The sequence below is a fragment of the Talpa occidentalis genome, unplaced genomic scaffold (assembly GCF_014898055.3).
Source record: "Talpa occidentalis isolate TD23 unplaced genomic scaffold, MPIMG_talOcc4v2.1 talOcc4.14, whole genome shotgun sequence".
NCBI lineage: Eukaryota > Metazoa > Chordata > Mammalia > Eulipotyphla > Talpidae > Talpa > Talpa occidentalis.
The window spans coordinates 74853021-74877245 of NW_023601433.1; the positions used below are offsets into that span (position 1 = coordinate 74853021).

Consider the following 24225-nt stretch of genomic DNA (forward strand, 5'->3'; position numbering starts at 1 on the left):
GGCCTGAGACTCTGCATTTCTAACAAGCCCGTGAGGTGCAGGGTCACATTTTAAGTGTTCAGGTTCCAGATCTTAGGCTTGTTTGGAAGGAAACAGTTTGCGTGTGTACACATGCACAAACACACACACTGGTGGGTCCCAAGCAAGTCAGTGACAGGAATTTATAAGAGGAAAGGGCAGGTGATGAGATCTGAGAATTAGATGGGACCAGGTAATGGAAGGACTTGTGATCTGCCAACAGAACTTAGACTTGACCCAGGAAGATAGTGATAAGGAGAGAGTCGGGTATCAGAAGGAGAAATTTTTCCATAACTTCTTAAGCCTCTGTTTTAGGGATTTGGGAAGTTATTTCTCCCTCTTAATCCACAGGAAGTTCTCTGTTGACTATATCAATCATAAAGACCAGCCCTAAGAAGGTGCCAGGGTAGCACCTCTGCAGAGTGGGACCTCATCATCGCAGCCCGTGACCTCACTGGCTCAAGTTCCTTTTAACTATATGACTCCTTGACTTTCTGAAAACACGTTTGTTGTTGGACTTCCCTGGTGGTGCAAGGGGTTAAGTCTCAGCACTGTCAAACTATCTCCAGTCACTGCAGCATCATTTGATCCCCGGCCAAGGAGCTGACCCACATGGCGCAGCAGAACTCTCCTGTCTCGCCTGCTGCACCCCTCAGCAGTGTATTTCAATAGATCTGCCTGTTCTGCTCCCCACTCTGTCTCTGATGAATCCTATCACCCACCACAGACACACCTCTGGCCTGCACCCCAGTTCTTATATTCATAAATAAATAAAAATAAATCTTAAAAAAACACACATTTATTGTTCCTTACAAAAATGCGGCCTGAGAAACAGGATTTGAAAGCTTCTATATGTGATCCCTAATAAGAGTTTTTAAAGCTTTGTTCATAGTTTGAGTCAAGGGCACTGTAGTAGTGGAGGTCAAAAAAGTCTCTCAATTATAGAAAATGTTTTGTTTCTTCTAGAACTTTCTACATTTTAGCGTCAGCATTGATTTTTTTAGTATGTTTTACTATTCTAGTTAATATTGAGTGTGTACTATGTACAAAGCACTCATATTCACATTATCTTATTTATTAACCTTTTCAACAGTCATATGAAGCAGGTGACATGTCTACTCCTTCTCTACCATGGCTCAGATGAGAAAATGAGGCATGCGTAGTTAAGTGATTTGATGAGGATTACACTCTGAGCCAAAGAGGATCTGAATCTAGGACTCTAATGGCAAGACTAATGCCTTTTCCTTCCAGTACTTGAGAACAGCCCCATTTCCTTTATTTCCTTGAAAACAGGGGCCTAGGGATGGATCCAGGCCACTGTTGAGGTCATTTTTGAGAATTTTCTTTGTGGATTGTTTGGGAATTAGAGTTTGAAATTCTGATAGTATGTTGAATTATTAAGATTGCCTTTTTGATATTGTGGAAACCAAAGGATTAACTCAGTGGCGACAGAGGGTCTGCAGTTCAAGCTGTTAGCTCTAAGTCATTTTCTTTTCTTCTTTGGGTTTGGGAAATCCCAGGCCCCCGGAGTAAAGCAGGCACGATGGTATCCAGGAAGCATTTGTTGCGGAGCAGAGCCACTCTGGAGAATGTTGGGCTGACTCTGCGGGTGTTCCAGCCCAGCTGTTCTCAGCTGGGAAGGGTCTCCCCGGAGTTGGGCTCTTTTCCACTGAACACTGCCTTAGCAGCTTTGTCCAGGCTTCGTGGTCTCTCCCAAATCTCTATCTTCATTTCATGGGCTGAAGTTCATATTAAAAAAGACACATCTCTATGCAGCATTTATCCCTTACAGCAAAAATGAAACACCAAACAAAGGTTAGCCAAATCAGTATTAACGGATGTTAATTGTATGAATTATGCGGACTAATTTATTTTTTACCTGTTTCGTCTTTCCAGCACAATTATTTAACAGTTTTGTCTAATTGGACACTTTCAGATTACCCATATTAACATTGGACCCTTTCAAATTACCCAAATTAACTTGTTTTGTATTAATTCTCACTTTATGTATGGTTTTGTTTTCCCAGCTAGACTCAGCTTTTCGGTGATAGGAGCAGGGGTAGCTCTGAAATTTCTGTGAAGGTGAGACTTAATTTACCAAGGGGGGACTAAAGATTTCTCTTAAAGCTGTATATGAATAGCAGCCACCCTCATTTTACTTGGACTGTATGTTTATTTAATGAGATTGTTGATGGAATTTATGGAGGCTTTATCCTCTCAATGCTCCTCCTTGGCAGCCACTGAAAGGGGCCATGTATTAACAATCTTTTGTAACAGAACACAGTGAAGGCTGTTAACAGGTGTTCACTAAATATTCTTGATTACATGATGTCATATCTCTTCCAATATGAAAGAAAACATAAGCTAGTGGAAAGAATGTGGATGTCAGAGTCACACTGGTTTAGGTTTGAATCATTACTCACTAAATAAAATTACTCTCCCCTGGGTCTTTGTTTCCTCATCTATGCTTTCCAGGGTTATTTTCAAGTAAATGAGTAAATGAGTAAAATGCACATGACCCAAAGTCCAGGACTTGACACGTGGTGGGGCATGAAAGTTCCAGCAGGTGCTGTTTTGGCCAATGCTCTCCCTAAGGCATGATGACTCTCAGCATGTCCTGCCATCTAATACCTAAATAGGTTATTCCTAACCTGTGTTTTATTTCTGTCCATTCCTTTTTTATCTCCCTGGCCCTGGGGCTCAGTGGCTTGGCTCAGCTGCTGTGGTGGCCATTCCCCTGAGGCTTGAGGTTTGATATGGCATTGCATTTAGGGAACACAAGAGGCCCCTGCACAATGCAGTCTCATGGTTTCAAATCTGCTGTACGCTCGATTATCCTTTGTTTTGGAAAGTGGCTATTACTTAATTGTTTATTAAAAAATATAGACTTTCTGAACCAAATGGACATTTTCTTTAGTGAGAGATATATATTGTATTTCCAAAATGTTCTAAAGCACACTTATGTAAAGCATACTAATTATTTTTTAAATTAAAAAAAAATTAACCCTTAGTTATGCATGGTAATAGATCTTGGGTAGTTGGCATTTGTTCTTCTGATCCAGGACTAAATGATTACCTGATTTTATGAAAATATTCATGTTTTGAGAAGATGTATAAAAACATATATTAGCACTTAGGGTTTTCAAGAATTGGCAGTAGTTTTTCCCCTCAAAATTTAGGATATTTTCTATAGGTTGACCAAAATTTCACTGGGTAACTACCCAGATTTCCTTAGAATTAGCCATTGGGACCACTGCTAAACTTTTTTTTTTTAAGATTTATTTATTTATTTATTTATACAAGCACTGGGTTCAGTCAGAAGCGCAGGAGGGTGAGAGAATTCACCAGAGCCAGAGCAGGAAGCAGAACAGGCAGACTGATGAAGTACACTGCTGAGGGGAGCAGCGGGCACGACAGGAGAGGTCTATCGTGCCATGTGGAACCCTTGCCGGTGGCCGGGGATCGAACCGGTGCTGCAGAGGCTGCGGCAGCTTCACAGCCCAGCACTCAACCGCTGCACCACCAGGGGAGGCCCTGGAACTGTTGTTATATACCAAAGATCTTATCACATAGCTAGTGACTGTGAAAAGTATCCAGACAAGCTCTCTAATGAATGAAGAAACAAAATCTAGATGGATGAAGTACCTTCTGTAAGAGACATGTCTAAAGGGAGAGTGCAGATCCATTGAATGTATCCTTAGTGCTCTGTCCAACACCCCTCTGCTGTCCTTAATAGTCCACAGGTTACTGTATGTTGACACAGAGATGAACTAGAATGGAACTGAACAACCACAACCAGGCAAATAAACACTGCTGCCTCTTTTCATAAAATGTCTCATTTGCTGTAAAGCTTTAACCAAATACATCCAATAAGTTACAAATTTGTCATGTTAAAATTAAGGCTCTGCTGCTGAAGTTATCTAAATAACTTCAGGCTCATATGATCTATTTTTCCTTCTCCCCTCCACCCCACTACCAGCCCTATATCTCCTTGTTCCTTTCTCCCTACCCCCTCCCTCTTAACCTCAAAACCCTCATAGTGTTTGTTAATGTTCCCTGGTTTTTGCAAGCATTTTTACTATGTCAAATCATCTACTATGTAAATGTCCAGTATTTGTCTTTGTTATTCTGACTTGCTTTACATAATTCTCTTAAACTCCCTCCATTTTGCTGTAAATGGCTGCATTTCATCTTTCCATATTAATTATTTTAAAAGGGGAAAATCATTCAGATCAGTAAGGATGATTTTACTCAAAATCTTTTTGCCAGCATTTGCCCCTAAGGAATATACAACCTAAGATATAGGTCCTACCCTTAATCTTATGATGTAATTAGGAATCTGAGTTATAAACATTGGAGAAACTTGGAGACCAGCCCACCAATTATATAATTAAGTATTGAATTATAAGGGAGAGTGCTCTGAGATTTGAAGACAAGAGGGCTCAGTAGGGTTGTGGAAGTCGGAGGCATCATTAAAGAGAAAGGTAGATGGGTGGATAGGTCAGGGCATACCAGGTCAGGGAGTAGCCTCATAGAGAGCCTCATAGAGAAAAGGCACAAGATTGGGGGTGGAAAATGGGGTTGGGTATCAAAGCTGCCAGAGTATTGGAGGGGACAAAGAAGAGCTAGGTCAGACTATAAAACCAGAGTTGATTAGATGGAGACTGACATGCTAAAAGCTCTGGTTTGGAAAGATGAGTCTAGTGCCCATTTACAGGATGGATCAGAGGAAGGAAGTTTGAAGAGGAGAGGATAGGTGTAGACTTCTAAATGCGATGGCAGCAGTGAGAAAAGATAGGAAGGGTTAAATCCAAGATGCCTTCAGGAAAAAGACAGAACTTGATGACAAGTGGAATATATAAAGGATGAAACGACAGGAAGAATAAAAAATATGACTCCCTGGTTCCTTGCCTGGGTTATTTGTGGTGTCCCTGAAAAAGATAAAGTCAACAAATGAAACTCTTCTTCTGAGAGATATCATTCCCTTTGAACTTGGACTGAGATTTTTTCAGGTAAAGGGTTTAAGTTACCCATAACTGCATAACAAGCACCCCAAACCCTAGTAATTTAAAACAACTTCAATTCCCAGCCAGGGAGGTGACCCACATGGCACAGCAGACCTCTCCTCTCTCGCCCATTGCTCCCCTCAGCACTGTATTCCAGTCAGTCTGCCTGTTCTGCTCCCTGCTCTGTCTCTGGTGAATCCTCTCACTCCCTGCCCCCACCCTGCACCTCTGGCCTGTACTAGTTCTTGTATGCATAAATAAATAAATCTTTAAACAAAAACGTATCATTTCTCCTGATTCTGAGTTGGTTGAGTTCCAGCTGCACAGTTCTTCTGCTACTTGAACAAAATGGATTTATTTGAAGGACTTTGGTAGTGTATTATAGAACCTAATCCTAATGCCCCAAGAACCTGGAAAGTATAGTCTCTTGCCATCTGTTTCTGCTTACCTGTCTCTGCCTCTCTCATCATACCATAGTGTCTGTTCTTCCTCTCTGTGGATCAGCAGAATCAGCTCACTCATCCATTCTCATGGCCCAAACATGACTGGTTGCCTTAGTCCCTATTCAACCGAACCTACAAGTCCAGTGCCTGTGATTCACTAACTGGAATTCAAGTTCCAGCTTCCTGGGAGAGAAAATCTCTTGCGCCCAGTGGGAGTCAGCTATGGCCAGGGGCTGGCATACCTTGGCCTGTCCCCAATTAGCAACAGTTGTGGGAGCAGATCTTCTGAGAAGGGGCTGGCGATAGCTGGTTCTCGGAATAGGCTGTCAGCTCTGGAAGGGCCCCTCACAGAGATGCTCAGACCTTCACAGTGAGGCCAGAATTATATCCAAATGTAATGGTTCTTTAGTGAAGCTGCCTGGTTGCTTCCCAACAGTTCATCATGATAGTAAAAGAACAGTAGTTCCTGGGTTAATCTGAATATAGGATCATCTCCTCTCAGCCACCTCTAAAACCTTCGTGTCTGTCAAGAACTCTGAGCAGTTCTTAATTAACTGTCATGCATTTTAAAGCATCAACCATGATAAACAGTGGGGTCCATTTGTATTTCAAGATAATTTTTTTAAAAATTGAGAGCAACGAAGCCTTTGGTAAGGGGAAAAATGCATGACCAAGCCACAGAACTTCAAAGTGGTCTTGAAAGGAAAAAGGAATTTGAGAACAAATATCCTTTTTCAAATTGACTTTTCCTCCCTTCCCTTCTGGGAAGAGCTGAGGGTGGGACATGGTCTGGAAATCCACTCATTTGACCAGTAATGCTTTTGAAAACTGCATGACGTGTCTTCTCTGGCGAGACTTCGAGCCACACTTTCCAGTGTGGGTCATAGGGCAGTGGCACTCCTCAGAGTCTGGCTGTGGTACACAGAGCATGGAGGGACTAGTGTGTAATCTCAGGAGAGCACTTTCATATACTCCATGAGCAGCCCTATAAGAAAAGTGGGACAGGGACACTGAGAAAATCTACCCAATGAGAATCTGCAGTCTTGAAATTTACCTTTGCCCTGTAGTTCTCCATGCAAGGTCCTTAACCTTGCTAAACTGTGATGTTTTTTCTGTCACATAGGAAGAGCACCATCCACCCTGCCTTCCTGAAAGGGGCTTGGGTTTCACGTGAGAGTGTGCTCTATGCTAACCACATGTAAGATATTAATATTTTCATATCTGGAATCAAACCCAGTTTTCTGAGGTGGCTGCCTTTGATTTCTGTCTTTAATTGGATGCTATTTTACTTTTCTATTACTGAGCAAGTTGTTCTTGTTTGTATGGTGAATGATGAAAGCCTTATTATATATAATGATAATAAACACTATTCAGCACATGATATCTTGCCAGACCTTGTAGTATTTACTTTATTTACATTATCTCATTTTAATTCTCAGAAGAGCTCTTTGAGGCCCGTATTGTTCCTCATTCCACTGTTGATGAAACTGAGCTTATAAAGGCAGTGGTGAAGAGGCCAGAATTCATCCTTCATTCTCTGATTCCAGAATCCACATTTGTGATTGCAGTGAAATGCTGGCTGCTTCTACAGAGTTGACAGTAGTACCATTGCCCTTCAGGATATTGCAAAATACTGGGAAATGAGAAAAAGTAATGCAAGTTACACTGTGAATGGCAGAAAGTGGGGAACATTTAGAAATTGCTTTTAGAAATGGTTCATTCTTATTTTCCCACAATTTTAATAAGCTTCCTAATTTTGTTCTCAGCCTAAGAAACAGCAAAATAAGAGGAGGATAAGCAAAGGCTGCAGGCTTTGACAGTGGCAAAAAAAATAGATGTTCTCTAAGACTCCTTCAAGTTCTAATTTTCTGAGGGTCAACAGCTTTGATGGTAACCAAGGAGACAGAGTCACTATTAAAGCCAGACACAAGAACATAAAAAAGCACATCAGTCTGAGGCCATTTGATGAAGTACATGTGATGACTTCAAGCCACCAAGAAAAACTTGTAGTATATTCATCTAAGTTCAATTTTGTTTTTAAGAAATAGCTTATATATTTTGGAAAAGTTTCATTCAAAATGATAAAGGTGAAGTTTTATGGTTTAAAGATAACCTTTATGGAAAAAGGTGTTTGTAATAGCCAATGAGGACAGTAAACAGGCTGGAGCCAAAATCAGTGGTTGTAACTTTAAATAGACAGAGTTGTTATGCTGATAAGTTCTGCTTTTTACCACTGCTCTCTTCATTGGTTGCTGACTAAGAAGTGTCTTTACCCACTCACTCCATGATGTCAGCTGGCAATATGGGACATGCTTGTTCAATTCAAACTCAGTATAAGCTGCTATAGGACTACATAACCTTTTTTTTTGTTTTTATTTTTTTTTTTGGTGGAGTAAAAGAGTATAATGGGAGGGCCATTGGGCTTCCCAAAGGAAACGATTCTCAGACTGTAAGCTTAAGCATGGAAGAGTATTCTAAGCAGAAGGAATACCTTATACAAAAGCCCAGAGGCCAGAGAGCAATGTGTAGTTGGGAAAATTTAAAAACAATAATTTAATTTGGTCTTCATACTGACTGTGAGTCAAGGGATAAAGAGAGGGTTCATGGGCCTCCCTGTTGGCGCAGGCAGTTGAGCGCAGTGCTGTGAAGCTGTCTGCAGCCTCTGCAGTGCAGGTTCGATCCTGGCTGGCCATGGTGATACCCACATGGTGCAGCAGACCTCTCCTGTCTCACCCACTGCTCCCCTCAGCAGTGTATTTCAGTCAATCTGCCTGTTCTGTTCCTCACTCTGTCTCTGGTGAATCCTCTCACCCTCCTGCACATCTGGCCTGTACCCTGGTTCTTGTATATATAAATAAATAAATCTTTGGAAAAAAGAGCGAGAGAGGGTTCATGCTGGTGCTAGAGAACAGATAGGGAGTAGCACAGATTGAGCAGGGCCTTATGTGCATGTAAGAGAAACTGGACTTTATCCTGAGGAACAACCAAGGAATTTTGAGAGCTTTAGGCAAGGCCCCTGCATACCCCTGCAGCTCCTGTTGTTCTTCCCTCTCTCTCACTGGTCATGATGACTTACCATTGTTCCTGCAAAGGCCAGGGTCATTCTTGTCCTTAAATCTTTACATTTACCATTTTTTCCTGCCTGGGATGTATTATAAAGATTATTTTGGTTGCAAGTATACTACTTAATTAGAGTAGCATGAGCCTAGAAACAGGGACATAAGAAACCGATACAGTAGTCTAAGTGGGAGGAGACAGTGGCCTGACCTGGGAGAGTGGCAGTGTGGACAGAGAGCCATGGGCAGATGTCTGGGATATTTTAGGAGGTGGAATGGACAATTTCCAGCAAGTGATTGACTTGTGTGGCAAGAATGATACCTCAGGCCATTAATAGTCAAAGGGATAGAGCAGCAGCTTGGTATGGTCTGATTTCCAGTGATCTACCTCATGATATGTTTTGGGACCTCACTGCCACACTGGAACGTAAGCTGCCTGGATTTGCTCGCTGATTGTGATGAATAAACTTATAGGTTTCAGCTGCAGTGATGCAACCCTGGTTTGGCCTTGTTTATTGATGGCCTTGTTTATGTATAATCTTAACATTTATGATTATGTGACTATAAACTAATACATAATAACATGTTTTCTTATGAGCATAATGGAATAAATGAGGCAAAAATCAGAGTAAATGACCAAGATGATCATGATCAAGTAGTTCTTATTAAGAACCTTTTTATGTATGGCTTAGGTTTCCATATGCAAAGTCCTTTTAACAAATTTGGCTTAAATGATATGCCCCTGAGTAGAGATCCTTAACTCACTGCATTTGTTTAAACCCTTATACCTAGATGTTCCCAAGCCAGGCCCCCAAAGAACACTGGACTCCTACTGCCTAGAGCTTTTTTGTTTACATTTGCTACTATAGAGATTTGGTTTGTTTCCGAAAGATGCATTTTAACATTTGTGTGGTAAGCCACATTTGTTATATTTGAACCATGTGTGACGCAAGGGAGGAGGGTAACCACTTGGCTTAGAGAGGGAAGGGTGACTCTTTGGGTTAGCAGATATACTTCTGCCAATTTAAAGTGAGCAAATTAGATGTAGAAGGTGGCAAAAATTAAGTGCGTGAGAGAGAGAGAGTGTGTGTGTGTGTGTGGGTACATACATTTATACATGTGTATTTTTATATGTCAAAAGACTAATGTGAACATAAAGTCTATTAAACTGGATCATGCTGTTTTCTTAAATATAAAGAAAAAAATACTTTCTACATGTCCATATGGCTCACTTTGGACTGGGACATTTAACTCTTAACTGACCTGAAAGTATTTCTAGAATCAGGGCTCATTCTTGTCTTGTTATGTCTTCAGCTATATAAATGGTAGGGAACCAAATAGAGACTAGAGAAAGGACTTTATGTTGACAGTGAAATGATTAATAACACATGGGAAAACTGTGATCCAGAGAATTTGATTTGTCCATGCCCCCAATAAATTTATTTCTTCATTCAATAAACATATGTTCAGTAAGGGCTATATGAGTATATAGCCTAAAACTTAGCTTATAACAGTGTACATTTATTGTCTCACATTTTCTGTGGGCCAGGAAATCTGAACATGGCTTAGCTGGGTTCTCTGTCTCAAGATCTCTTACATGCTGCATTTAAGGTGTCTGCCAGGACAGGTCTCATCTGAAGGCTCCACCGAAGAAGGATCTACTTCAAGTTCACATAGTTGTTGGTAGGATTTAGTCTTTGTAGAAATCTTGATTTTTTTGCTGGCTATTGGCTGGGGCCCACTCTCAGTTCTTTGTAACATGGCCTCTCTGACATGGCATATCAACTCATGAAAGTGTATAAGCGAAGAAGGCAGTAGAGAGAGTCTTTTACAAGACAGAAGTCTTGTAACCTAATCACGAGAGTGGTATCCCATCAACTTTACCACATTCTGTTGGTCAGAAGTAAGTCACTAGTCCAGCCCAAGCTGATGGGAAGAAGAATACACAAGGACATGAACACCAGAGGATCTTTGGGGGCGTCTTTGAAGTGTCAGCAGGGCCTTGGTCCTTTTGGAGGCTCATGGGGGAGAATCAGATTTCTTTATTCTCAGATATAGTTTTTCTACAACACCAAACCATCTGATTGGATGATTATAAAACACCAGTATATTCACTGTGGTAGGCTGAAAAATAGACCTTTAGAGATGTCTGTGTTATGACCCTCAGAATCTTTGAGTTCCATGGTCTAAGGGACTTTGCAGAAGTGATTAAGATGTGATTTTTGAGAAGGGGATATTACTCTAAATTGTCCAAATAAATCCAATACTCTTTTAATGGTCCTTATAACAAAGAGGCAGGAGGATCAGTCAGAGAAGGTAATGGGATGATGGAAGCAGAGGACAGGAAGGACACATGATGATGGAAGCAGATTCTGAAACATTGTGGCCCCAAGCCAAGGAAAAGAGACAGCTTCTAATAGATGGAAAAGGTACGGAACAGATTCTTCCCACAAGCCTCCAAAAGGACCAAGGCCCTGCTGACACTTCGCTTTAGCTCCATAAGACTAATTTAGTACTTCTGACCTCCTGAACTGTTAAATAATGAATTTATGCTGTTTTATGCTACTAGCTTTGTGGTTATTTGTGGTGAGGAAATGTCCTCACCAAAGGACCTTGGGGAAATCCATTTTGTATAGCTTATTAAGGAACCAGAGGAGGCAAGAACTTTTCCTGTCTTCTAGTGACACCGAATATAACTTATATATTGTATCTTCTCTGTTTTAAGAAAATTGTCCCTAGTTTTCTTTGGTGCTAAATTCTATCAATATTGAACAAGTAAAATTTATTTTCGGGTTAGTTAAAGGTGGACCTGGGCCTTACTTACTCCTCAAAATAAAACAAAAACATGGCATTTAACAGAGGATGCTAAGACTTCCATTAAAACTTAATACTTGTTTTTTATTTGTACCTTAGGAGTGGAAATATTGACAGAGATGAAAGTACCTGGCACAAACCACTTTTCCTTCTTGGTGTTTCACAGCCAGATGTTGTGAAATTCTTTTGTTTTTCTTTTTTCTCTAGTGCCTGGAAACCTTGGCTGCTACAAGGATCATGGAAACCCACCTCCTTTGACTGGTGCCAGTAAAACATCTAACAAACTTACTATACAAACCTGCATCAGTTTTTGTCGGAGCCAGAGGTTCAAGGTAATGACTCTATGGCTATATATCTGTTAAAGACCATAAAAATGTAAATGCATTTTGCTGAGATAAATTAAAACTATACTTTAAAGAATCTGTCAAGCCATACAGTCCTACTTTTCTGCCAAGGAGAAGTTGGAGGAGGAGTGAAGCTTGGGATTAAGGGGTGTGAGACAGCGTTTTTGTCCAAAGTCTGATAGAGAAGGGGAGGAAAATCATAATGTTTATACCCCTATCTGGTATCTGACAGTTATATACTTCCTTGTACCCCTTTTTATGATGAGCAGGGACAGCTCTGGCTTCACAGAGAATCTGGGAATAAGCCAAGGTAGTGGTTACACTCTTGATATATTCCTAGCCTGGACACCAGTCTAATTTTTTTTTTTTAATGGGAGATCTTACTCGCAGCGTCTCCTCTCCGCCATGTTGCTCTGCCCCCCCTCTAATTTTTTTTTTTATTTCTATCCATTCCTTTACTTGAAATTCATTTTTTGACCAATAAGTTTCAATAATGCTATTGTTTGTTATATCAAAAAAAGAAGGAAGAATCCTTCCTTATTCCCTCTCTTCCTTCACCCTTCCTTCAGTAAATTTAATCAAAAACCATTAATCAGGCACAAGCCAGAAGAGTAACTTGGCACAGGGTTCAGGACCTATGTGATACAGGTGGCTTAGCAAGGTATTTGACCCAACATGACGAATGACTGCTTGATTGCAGTGGGATTGAGCATATAAGTAAATATATGCTCACTGTTGAAGAAGGGAACCAGGGAAAATTGGAATGAATTTTTGGATAGGTTTTGAAGTAACTAGTATAGTAGGTATACATACATACATATAGAGGGGGCGGGGAGGGTGGTATAGAAAGAAATACAAAGTGTTTGTGTGTGTGTGTGTGTATATATATATGTATGTATGTATACACATTAATATCTTAGATCTGTCCACTGACAGGGTCTGGAAACAATGACACATTGGTACTACAGAGCATACCTAGCATTCAGACATTGATTTCAAGCTGCTTTTCTCCACTATAAAGAACAGATCTCTTTGTTGAAAATTACTGATTCTGGGACTGGTTCTGAGAAAGGATAAGCTTGAAACATCTTGTACAAGAAAGAAAGGAATGATAAGGACTTCTCAAGACAGAGGACCTAGATTGAAGGGGCTCTCACTGATTAAAGCTAACATAATTTAAGCTTTAAAACAAATAATGGCAGTGAAAAATAAACCTCACTCGATAAGGTAAGACTATACATTCACACTGATATAATTACATAAATAAGGAGAAGGGAAGCATTTCCTTGCTGAAGAATGCCAACAAATAAATGCAGAAGGAATGATAGAATTAGAAAATTCACTTTCGGCAACCATTATAGTAATAAAATGTGCACAGAACAAATACTATGATATATAAATATCTTGAATCTTTATCAACTACTGGGTAAAATTTGCATGAGGAACAGGATATTTACATAGCCTCAAAACTCTCCCTGGAACCTTCCTGGTGGCCTAGGGGTTAGTCTTAGCAATATCACCCCCACAGCCTGAGTTCCATCCCCAGCCAGGGAGCTAACCCACATATGGCAAACAGACCTCTCCTGTCTCACCTGCTGCTTCCCTCAGCAGTGTATTTCAGTAGAGCTGCCTGTTCTGTTCCCCACTCTGTCTCTGGTGAATCCTCTTAACCCCACGCTGGTCTGTACCTCAGTTCTTGTATGCATAAATAAATCTTAAAAAAATAAAAATCCTAGAAGATTTTTTTGAATAAATTGACAAGCTGATCCTAAAATTAATATGGAAAGGCAAACAACCTAATATTGAAAAAGATCAATTTTGGAGGAATCATCCTGCATGATCTCAAGATTTTCTGTAAAACTGTAGTAATCAAGAGAGATATTGGCCTACGAGTAATTAATCATACAGATGAGATGTCAACGAACAGTGACACAGGGGCCAAATCTTACCACCTACCTATTTTTTTTAAAGATTTATTTATTTATGCTTACAAGAGCTGGGGTACAGGCCAGAAATGTGGGGGGGTGAGAGGAATCACCAGAGACAGAGTGGGGAGCAGAACAGGCAGATTGACCGAAGTACACTGCTGAGGGGAGCAGCAGGCGAGTCAGGAGAGGTGTACTGCACCATGTGGGTAGCTCCCTGGCCCACTGGGGATTGAACTCGTGCTTTCAGTGGCTGCGGATAGCTTCATAGGTTGCATCTTAACCCCTTGCGCCACCAGGGAGGCCCCCACCTACCTATTTTTGTAAATAAAGTTTTACTGAAACATAACCATGTCCTTTCATCTACTCATGCTACAACAGCAAAGTTGAGTAGTTGAAAAGAAACCACATGATGCACAAAGCTAAAAACATTTACTCTCTGAACTTTAATAAAAGGTAAACTTTTCCAACCCCTGCTATGCATATCAACAGAACTGCACAATGAGCCCAGAAATAGACCTGCACTTATATAGACAATTGGTATTTTACAAAGATGCCAAGGTAATTCAGCTGAAGAAGGGATATAGATGAAATGTTCTAAAATAAAGTATAATGTTCAACATCACTAGTATTAGAGAAACACAGATTCAAACCACAGAGAATGACTAAAGTTTCAAATATTGAAAATGCTAAGAATTGGTAAGAATATGAAGAATCTGGGGTCCTCCCCCGGTGGCACAGGTGGTTGAGCACCACGCTGTGAAGCTGTCCGCAGCCTCTGCAGCACTGGTTTGATCCCTGCCATCTGGCGAGAGTCCCACATAGTGTGGCAGACCTCTCCTGTCGCGCCCGCTCCTCCCCTTACCAGTGTATTTCGTCAGTCTGCCTGTTCTGTTCCCTGCTCTGGTAAGTCCTCTCACACTTCTGTGAATCTGGCCTGTACCCTGGTTCTTGTATAAATAAATTAATTAATTAAAAAAAAGAATATGGAGGAACTGGAATTCTTGTAAGATACTGGTAGGAATGTAAAATGGTGCAAGTTTTTTAAAGAAGGACTTGAAGTTATAAAATTAAATGTGTCAGCTGTCCTGTAATTCAGCAGTTCCACATTCTAAATATTTACCTGAGAAATGAAAACCTATGTTCACCCAAAGACTTGTACATGAATGAATTATTTATAGCAGCATTATTCATAATAACTCCAAATTGTAAATAATTCAAATGCTCATTAACTGTTGAACAGATAAACAAATTATGGTATATCCATACTGTTGAATACTACTCAGAAATAAAAAGGAAAGACACAGTAAGACATACTGATATATAATAACAACTTGGGTGAATCATTAAAATATTATACTAACTGAAAGAAGTTAAACACAAAAGACTAGATACTGAGTTCAAAATGGATCTTTGGTCTAATTATAAAATAGAAAACTATAATACTTAGAACAAAGCAGAGGGGGGAAATCTTTATGACTAGTTTAAGTAAAAAGTTCCTAGGCATGACACAAAAGCACAATCCATAAATAAAAAATTGGTAAATTTTAATTTGGACATCATCAAAATTTAAGACTTTTGCTATGCAAAAGACATTTTTAAGAGAATGAAAACAGAAGCTATAACCTGGGAGAAAATATTTGCAAACTATATGTAACAAAAGATTTTGTATTTAGTTTATGCAGGGGACAGGGGATCTCTACTCAATAGTAAAATAAATAAATAAATGTGCAAAATACTCATTAAACAGATACTTCACCGAAGAGGATATACACATGGCAAATAAGCACATGAAAAAACATTCAACATTATTAACTATTAGGATGAATGTAAATTAAACTCACAATAAGAAACCACTATACACCTTTAGAATGGCTAATAAAATATACTGACAGTAACAAATTTTGACAGCCTCTAAAGTAACTGAGGCTCATACCATTGTTTTAGTGAATGTAAATGGTATAGTTGCTTTGAACACAGTTGGGCAGTTTCTTATAAATATCCAGCTATCATAAAACCCACTGTTCCCACTCCTCAGTATTTACCCTAGGAAATGAAAACTTACATTCATGTAAAAATCTGTGCACAAACATTTATAGTGGCTCTGTTCATAATCATGAAAAACTAGAAACAACCTGATGGATTAAATGTGGTACAACCATATGATAGACTACTATTCAGCAATAAAATGCAGTGAACTATTGACACATGCACCAATTTTGGTGAACTTTAAAGATATGCTGAGTGAAATAAGCCAGTTTCAGAAGGTCCCATACTATGATTCCATTTATATGGTATCTTAATCTTTTTTTTTTTAAACATTTATTTATTTATTTATGCAAGCACTGGGTACAGTCAGAAGCGCGGGAGGGTGAGAGAATTCACCAGAGCCAGAGCGGGGAGCAGAGCAGGCAGAAGGACCGAAGCACACTGCTGAGGGGAGCAGCGGGCGGCAGGAGAGGTCTGCACGCCATGTGGGACCCTCCTCCGGTGGCCGGGGAGCAGCCAGGGATCGAACCGGCGCTGCAGAGACTGTGGGCAGCTTCGCAACCCAGCGCTCAACCGCTGCGCCACCGGGGAGGCCCTATCGTATCTTAATCTTTCAGGCTACTGTAACAAAAATACCATAGACTGGGTGGATTAAACAACAGACATGTATTTCTCACAGTTCTAGAGGCTGAGAAATCTGAGATCAAGGTACTAGAAAATTGGGTGTGTGATGAGGGCTAATTTCCTGGTTCATTGACAGCCTTCTTGGTGAGTTCTCACAGGGTCCAAGGGACAAGAGAGCTCTCTGGGGTCTCTTATAAAAGGGCATGAATCCCATTCATAAAGGCTCTGCCATTATTACCCAATCAATCCCCAAAAGCCCCATCTCGAAATACCGTCACATTGAGAATTAACTTTCAACATATAAATTTGGGGGAGATTCAGAATTTAGTCTGTAGCACATGACAGTCTTGAAAAGATAATCAAACAGTCTCCAATTTAACAGTGTTTCAACCCACAATTTTTTTTACTTTATTATGGTGTAAAAAGTAGACATCATTCTGTTTTTCACTTTCACTACTGTACTCAATAAATTACATGAGCTATTCAACCCTTAGTATAAAACAGACTTTGTGTTAGATGATTTTGCTCAAGTGTAAACTAATGTAAGTCTTTTAAGTGCATTTAAAGTAGGCTAGGCTAAGCTATGTTGGGTGGGATATTGGTTGTATTAAATGTATTTTCAATTTAGCATATATTCAATTGATGATGGATTTATTTGAATGTAATCTCATAAATTGAGTCAAATCTTTTCTATAGCAGTAGAAAACTAATTAGTGGTTTACAGGGGTTATAGGAGGGAGGTTATTGGGGTGATGCATTTGTTCTGAATCCTGGTTATAGTGGTGGTTGCACAAATCTATACATGGATTGACATTTATAGAATAATATGCCATATAAATGCTTTTACTGTATGGCAATATAAAGAATAAAGTAAAAATTTTAAATGGGGCCTATAATGATTTTGCTGTGAAGACTAGCTCTAAAGAACTTACTACCTAGTACATAGTAGATATTCAATAAAATCAGCTATTATCATTAATGTTTCAACTTTGTGGGGACCACTCTCCTTAAAACTTACTTAAATACAATAGAAATTTAAAACACTTAAAGGTAAGCTCACTGAAGGAGAAGTTATTGGCCAGTATGAAGTAGAATATTATGAATGCAGGACAAAGGAGAGGTCCCAGGGAATGGTAGGCTGGAAAGACAAGGCTCTTTGCTTACTAGGGTCAACCCTGGTAGAATCCTTCAGGCCACCTCACCCTCCAGACTGATGCTTACTAAGTGATGCTTCTCTGTTGTCACAGTTTGCTGGGATGGAATCAGGCTATGCTTGCTTCTGTGGAAACAATCCTGATTACTGGCAATACGGGGAGGCAGCCAGTACCGAGTGCAACAGTGTCTGCTTTGGGGATCACACTCAGCCCTGTGGTGGTGATGGCAGGATCATCCTCTTTGACAGTGAGTATGCCCCAAGTGCATCACTGCCCAAGGCACAGGAGTCCCAAGGGAACAAGCTCACTCACCCTTCCTTCCTTCCATTTATTCATCCATTCAGTTGGTCTTAAAGGAAAGGCCTTCAGCTTTTCTCCATTGAGAATAATATTGGCTGTGGGTTTGTCATATATGGCTTTTATCATGTTAAGATATGTTCCTTCTATCCCGAGAATTTTAAGGGCCTTCATCATAAATGGATGTGGAACTTTGTCAAATGCTTTCTCAGCATCTGCTGATTTGATCATGTGGTTTTTCTTTTTCTTTTTGTTGACGTGTTGGATTACATTAATTGATTTTCAGATGTTGAACCATCCTTGTGCCCCTAGAATAAATCCCATTTGATCGTGGTGTATTATCCTTTTGATGCACTGTTGGATTCTGTTGGCAAGGATTTTATTGAGGATTTTTACATCAGTGTTCACTAGGGAGATTGGCCTGTAGTTTTCTTTTTTTGTGTTGTCTTTGTTTGGTTTGGTATTAATGTAATGTTAGCTTCATGGAATGTATTTGGTAGTATTCCTTCTTTCTCAATTTTTTGAAAGAGTTTGCGTAGGATAGGCACTAGTTCATTTCTGAACATTTGGTAAAATTCATCTGTGAAGCCGTCTGGTCCTGGGCTTTTGTTTTGGGGGAGTGTTTTCACTACTATTTCAATTTCACTGCTTGTAATTGGTCTGTTTAGGTGTTCTGTTTCTTCTTTATCTAGCTTGGGATGATTATATTGTTCTAGGAATTTGTTCATCTCTTACAGATTGTTGCACTTGTTTGCATATAAGTGTTCATAGTAATCTCTGAGTATTCTTTTGATTTCTACTGAGTCTGTTGTAATTTCTCCTCTTTCATTTATGATCCTATTTATTTGTGTTTTCTCCCATTTTTTCTTTATGAGCCTGGCTAGAGGCAATGTAATATTTTTTTTGAATGTCACGTGCTATGTGTAGAGGAGCCGTAGAGGCTGCAGTAAAGAGTATTTGCACATGGAAATGGACAAACTTGTTTAATGTAGGCATCATTGCTGTTCAGTAGTTGAGCTAGGTTTGGGTATATTGTTCTATCAGTAGCCTCAGTGCATATCAAACTTCAGATTCCTCCAGTGAGGGAATGCTGTTACCTTGTGCTTAGTGTAGAAACTGGGAGACTAGTGGGTTTTTGGGTTTTTTTCAGTGTTCCATTTCCACCTCAACTTTGAGCAGTTCCTACAAGCCTGTGCCAAAGAAGGGACCTTTCTCCACATTTTCTCCCCTCCCTCAATGGTGGACTGCTTTTTCTTGTTCCTTGATGCTATGCTCCTGGTGAGGTCAGCGGGGTTCTCTGTTTTCTTGCCTGGTCCTCAGTCTTAGACAGGACCAGTTGCTGGGCCTCAGAGGTAGCCTTTTCAGCGTTCCTACATACTCTTCCTCTCTCAGGCAGCCAAATACTGTATTTGATCTGTGATGACTCTGGGGAAGGAGACAGTTTCCTGTTCCTCCACCAGGGGTAACAGACCTCTGTTTTGCATTGTTGGAGGGTCCTGGGATTCAAGGCAACAAGGTACTGCTGAATTTTACCCTTACTCTTCCCTCAGAAGCAGTGGATCTTTGCTAGTTACTTTGGTTGGAAGGAAAGAGTTTCATACTCCTTTTCCAGAAGCAAATAGGTTCTGGTGACTCTGGGAGCAGGAGGGTTTGCTGCCTCTTTCCCAGCAGCTTGAGGTTTTTGCTTCCTTAGAGGGGAGAATCGGGCGGTGGGCAGTGTTTCATCCTTGTCTCCCAGCAGCAGCCAATCACCTCCTACATCTGTGCCTCCAAGGGACTCTTTGGTCTCCTGCCTTCTCGTAGTCATTCTGTTGGGCACTGGGCAGAGACCTGCACAGAACTGCTTGCAAGTGAGCACAGATTCCTGTGTCCTAGACTGAGAAGCTAGCACACACTCAGCTATTCAGTTGCTTTCTTCTTTCCACTTTAATAGTGGCCATCATTCTGCTTGCGCTCTGTCAGAGATGAAACACTTTGTCTGGCCTGGCAGTCCTTGAAGAGCTTCTTACTTTTTTTTTTTAAAGATTGATTGATTTATTTATACAAGAACCGGGGTACAGGCCAGATGCATGGGAGGGTGAGAGGATTCACCAGAGATAGAGCGGGGAACAGAACAGGCAGACTGAGGAAATACACTGCTGAGGGGAGCAGCAGGCAAGGCAGGAGAGGTCTGCCGCACCATGTGGAACCCTCGCTGGCCGGCCAGGATCAAATCGGCACTGCAAAGGCTGTGGACAGCTTCATAGCACTGCACTCAACCACCTGCGCCACCAGGGGAGGCCCGAGCTTCTTACTTTTTAGCATTAAATTTTTTTGGTTTTCTTGAGACCAGTTTTATGGATTGAAGAGAAGTTTTGCGCTTTTTCTCACTGTTAGGATGGAAACAGCATTCTCTTACTGTTTTCTACACTCTGAAGGAAAATGAAACTCCCCCAGAGCCTGCTTTTTAAATCCCAGCCCTGCACTCCCTCTCTAGGACTTTAATTTCCCAGATCTTGTTCACATTTTTTTGGCATAAGATATAGTGAAGTGCTTGTATCCCCTCCTTCAAACCTACTGATCAAAAATGGGAGTCCAGAGAAATCAAAAGTGCTTAGTACAGACTCATCAGAACTAGTGTTTCCTCTTTGCAGAAAGTCACTTCCTATGCCACAGTTTCCCACTTGAAAAATAATTGTGGGCTTGGGCCTCCCTGGTGGCACAAGGGGTTAAGATACAACCTATGAAGCTATCCACAGCCTGTGCAGCAGGAGTTCCATCCCTGGTCAGGGAGCTACCCACATGGTGCAGCAGACCTCGCCTATCTCACCCGCTGCTCCCCTCAGCAGTGTATTTCAGTAGATCTGCCTGTTCTGTTCCCCACTCTGTCTCTGGTGAATCCTCTCACCCACCACACCTCTGGCCTATACCCCAGTTATTGTATGCATAAATAAATAAATCTTTAAAAACAAAAATAAGTGTGGGGCCTCCCTGGTGGTGCAGGCGCTTGAGTGCAGCACTGTCCACAGCCTCTGCAGTGCTCGTTCATTCCCTGCTGGCAAGAGAGATACCCACATGGCAAGCAGGATGCCCATATCCTGTCTCACCCACTGCTCCCCTCAGCAGTGTATTTCAGTCAGTCTGCCTGTTCTGTTGCCTGCTCTGTCTTTGGTGGATCCCCTCACCCTCCCTCACATCTGGCCTGTACCCCGGTTCTTGTATAAATAAATAAATCTTTAAAAAAAAAAAAGTGTGGGCCTTCCTGTGAGCATTGTATTTCTGAGCAGCTATAAAGCCCTCTGTTTATGACTTTTCCTCTTTGTGTCTCCCCTACAAATAGGTCCCAGGGTTTTCATATGCTTTGCCTCATCTATCCTCACATATTCATGCACCACAAGAGCAGGTGGTAGTCTCTCCATCCCCACAACTGAGAAAAGTGAGAGGCCTGGAAGTGAAGTGCAGTCCCTGGATCACATGGCCCAGCTGGTCCTGACCCCAGACTCTGTGACTCCAGCCCGGCCCCACCTAGCCTGTACCACTCACTGTGCTGTGTGCTAATTCTAATGTCTCCTGGGCATACACATAAATAAGAAAAAAGCCTCCACAGTCATTTGTTCAGGATTTAAGCAATTCATTTGTGATTTGATCCTGAAACATAAGACAGGCTGGTTTTATAGACAAAAAACAATATCCCAAATTGGATCACATTAGTTAGGAAGAGTTTTGTTTGTAACAGGTTGGAAAGTGAGCCCTGCCTCTGAGTCACAGACTAAGGACCCATGTCCTTTTGTCTCCTGCAGCTCTTGTCGGCGCCTGTGGTGGGAATTACTCGGCCATGACTTCAGTCGTCTATTCTCCTGACTTTCCTGACACCTATGCCACAGGGAGAGTCTGCTACTGGACCATTCGAGTTCCAGGAGCCTCCCAGATCCACTTCACCTTCACCTTATTTGACATCAGGGATTCCGCAGACATGGTGGAGCTGCTGGACGGCTATACCCACCGCGTCCTGGTCCGTTTCAATGGAAGGAACCGCCCACCTTTGTCCTTTAACGTCTCTCTGGATTTTGTCATTTTGTATTTCTTCTCTGATCGCATCAATCAGGCCCAGGGATTTGCTGTTTTATACCAAGGTATGACTTTCTCACCCCCTTAGGGATTCCTCTTGCAAGTACCATGCTGTACCTTTCAAGACCTGGGTAGTTCTTGCTAAAAGGACTACTAGCTAGGAGTTACTGCTTCAACTCAGGAGGGTTATAATAATAACTGAAAGAAAGAGCTGAGATTGGGAGAACTAGAAGAAGTCAGAATGAAAGAGGTCATTTGGTTCATCCTCTGACCTCTAAATATCCCAACCAGTCCCAAAAGACTGGCTTCCATGTTTCTTCAGATGCCCCTAAGGGAGCCATACTCGGGCTCCCCTAACATTAACACATGTGTGCCTGGCACATCTCTTTGCGGTACGCAAGAAACATGGGAGATGTCTAAGACCTTTGTCCAATTGCAACAGCCTCGAGAAGAGTCTAGTTAGTATGCTACAGGAAGAAGGAGGGGGCCTCCCCGCCTGTGGGACGGTCTTGGAAAATAGGTAGGACTTGGGTGAATAGAGAAGAAGGAATAGGGCCTTTCCAGCCAAAGGAGTCATAACTACAAAGACTTAACAGTAGGAAAACAATAAAGCATGCTCAGGTATCCACGAAGAGATTAGAAGTTACTGGAAGTTGATAGCTCTTTCCTTCTGCCTCCTTCGGGGCCAGAGCCTGACACGTTCTGCTTTGGAGATAGTGGGAAGAATTGCACCCAGAATTGAAGTAGAGAAAACAGCCTTTTGTAACAAGTACTGCCTCCATCGCTCTTTATTATCTTCATCAACTTCCTCCCCCCAGTTAATTCCTTTTGACCTTCCAGCTGTCAAGGAAGAACCGCCTCAGGAGAGGCCAACTGCCAACCAGACCCTGGCCGAGGTGATCACGGAGCAGACCAACCTCAGCATCAGTGCTGCCCGGTCTTCCAAAGTCCTCTACGTTATCACCACCAGCCCCAGTCACCCACCCCAGACCGTTCCAGGTAGTAGTTCCCAGGCACCATCAAAGCGGGTGAAGAACTTGAAGGCAGTGCTCTTGGCATTTACAGAGAATGGGCACTTTTGGGTGTTTCCCATTCTGAAACAGGTTGGGGATGCTGGCTCTGTGACTTAAAGTTTGTCCTGTCCTTTGAGGGATACTTTATCATTAGCTTGAATCATTAGTCCCTAAAAAAAGAGCTCTCACCGCCGAAGATCCAGCATGTGTGCCTTTAACAGAGATTAATCAGCTAATCCAGTGTTTTCTCACTTTGAAATTATCTTTATAGACCCCAAGTTGTAGCTCTCCAAATTCATTAACATTTATAGGGCTCTTATTCATTTAAGATACATGCTTTCATGGTGCCAGGCATTGTTGTAGGCGCTGGAATATACAGTGAACTGAAAAAAAGCCCTAGCTAGCCTCCTGTGCTGATAAGTGAGAGGAGAAAGACAAGAAGTGAAATAAAGTCAGAGAGCAGTAAGTGCTATGAAGGAAAGTCATGCAGGGGAGGGATGGAGAGTGGGTGATGGCCTCGTGGTTCAAGCTGGCTGGCTTGGTTGGGTACAGACCTCCATTCTCTTTCTGCCAAGAAAGTCGAGCCTTTATAAGGTGGTTGAACTGCAGAGTGCCATTAGAGATTACCTGACCTAGAGGTTTCCACGTGTTTTTCCCCGGACACCTGCAGGACCCATCTTAGAAGGTCAGGGAGAAGAGCCCTCCAGTGCTTGCTCTACATCACTTGTTTGTATATCTGTAGGGTAAATGAAGTTGATCTGGATTTTATACCATTGGCCTTTCTGGCTATCTACTGAGGTCTTGATCTTGTTAACATAGAAGGCTTGTGGGTGGGTGAGATGTGTGTACCTGATTATGGACACCTGAGCATGGGTGTGTGCATGTACACATGCAAGTGTGCACACATGAGCCTAGAGATCAGGGGATATAAGGGCAGAGATGGCTACAGCAAAATGGCTACAAGAGGAAGGGACCACGAGAGAACGCCAGAGAAATCCCAGAGAAAAGAACATATAGAGATTCACAGAGGAACCAAGTTGCTGTCTCCCTTCAGCTTGTTTCCCCTGCTTATCATTAAAACTTGTGAAGATGATGTGAATGCCTCCAAAATTCTCCTTCAAATTGCTAGAACCAACGGTGAACCTACCCAGCCTGGGATGGTTGCAAACCAATATCCCAGTAGGGTTTCCCGGGTCACACATCTCATTCCTCTGACTAGGAAACTGAGGCCAAAACAGTTTATGTAACTCATCTGTGCTTTCCCAATGGTTCCACACTAGGGACAGTATGCATCACCCCTTTTGAATCTGACTTGAGTTTACTTGTGACCATACCACCTACCTCTCCCTAAGGAGGAGCCCTAGAGCAAGGTGGGTGCACAGAAGGCTGGGGGCTCCTTACCAGCCTGACTCTCAGCTGTGTTTGGTGGCTGCCCCCCACCTGCAGGGAGTTCCTCAGGCGGATCCACACCTCTGGGTTGCTGGTGTTCACTCTG

At 41.6% G+C, this 24225-nt stretch overlaps 1 protein-coding gene across 4 annotated transcripts in view; it reads left to right on the plus strand.

The window, feature by feature from the left end:
• KREMEN1 (kringle containing transmembrane protein 1) overlaps nt 1–24225 on the plus strand; it is a 63390-nt gene that overhangs the window by 28722 nt on the left and 10443 nt on the right. For 2 of the 4 annotated variants that reach the window (XM_054695225.1, XM_037510811.2), the window contains exons 4-7: nt 11545–11669; nt 17467–17620; nt 21450–21782; nt 22558–22716. In XM_054695225.1, the coding sequence (XP_054551200.1) occupies nt 11545–11669; nt 17467–17620; nt 21450–21782; nt 22558–22716 (771 nt within the window). Of the gene's footprint in view, nt 1–11544; nt 11670–17466; nt 17621–21449; nt 21783–22557; nt 22720–24225 lie in introns of all 4 variants that reach the window. The other 2 variants (XM_054695224.1, XM_037510810.2) reach the window with 1 other exon arrangement.